The sequence below is a fragment of the Meleagris gallopavo genome, unplaced genomic scaffold (assembly GCF_000146605.3).
Source record: "Meleagris gallopavo isolate NT-WF06-2002-E0010 breed Aviagen turkey brand Nicholas breeding stock unplaced genomic scaffold, Turkey_5.1 ChrUn_random_7180001888463, whole genome shotgun sequence".
Taxonomy (NCBI): domain Eukaryota; kingdom Metazoa; phylum Chordata; class Aves; order Galliformes; family Phasianidae; genus Meleagris; species Meleagris gallopavo.
This window is the reverse complement of record NW_011152246.1, coordinates 1-544: the sequence shown is the minus strand read 5'-3', so window position 1 is coordinate 544 and position 544 is coordinate 1. Positions and strand designations below refer to the sequence as shown.

Sequence of the window (544 nt, the reverse complement as noted above, 5' to 3'; positions counted from 1 at the left end):
CGGCCACTCACCGTAATGACCTCCATGGACTCTCGTAGACCCTCACAGCGCCCCCTAGCGGCTACTCCTCGTAATGACCTCCAACACACCCATAGAGACCCCATAGTCCCCCCCAACCTCCCCATAGCCTCACCGTGATGATCTCCAACACCTCGCTCTTGCTGACCTCCCCATTGCGATCCACATCGAACAAGGAGAAAGCCCACTCGAGTTTCAGGTGGGTTTTCCCGGACGAGGTGAGGTGCAGAGCTATGATGTACTCCCTAAAATCCAACGTGCCGTCGTCGTTGGTGTCGAAGCTCCTGAAGACGTGGCGGGCGTAGCCTTGGGGATCCGAATTCGGGAAGAAATTGCTGTAAATCCGTTCGAATTCATCACGGCGGATGCGGCCATCAGGGCATTGGCGTTGGAATCCTTCGTACCAACGGCTCAGCTCCTCCTCCGTGTAACGCGTGGAGGCACGGAGTTCTTGGAGGACCTCGCGGGATAGAGCGCCGCTGCGGCTGTTCCCCATGGTGGGAGTGTGGGGGATTATGGGGGGAGT

General features: G+C 58.3%; 1 protein-coding gene across 1 annotated transcript; it reads right to left on the bottom strand.

The window, feature by feature from the left end:
• Window positions 1-25: 25 nt before the first annotated feature.
• Window positions 26-538, bottom strand: LOC104916350 (visinin-like). Its single transcript, XM_010727394.2, has one exon. It carries the CDS (start codon window positions 512-514, stop codon window positions 62-64), a length of 453 nt encoding a protein of 150 aa, XP_010725696.1. The 5' UTR covers window positions 515-538; the 3' UTR covers window positions 26-61.
• Window positions 539-544: the final 6 nt, after the last annotated feature.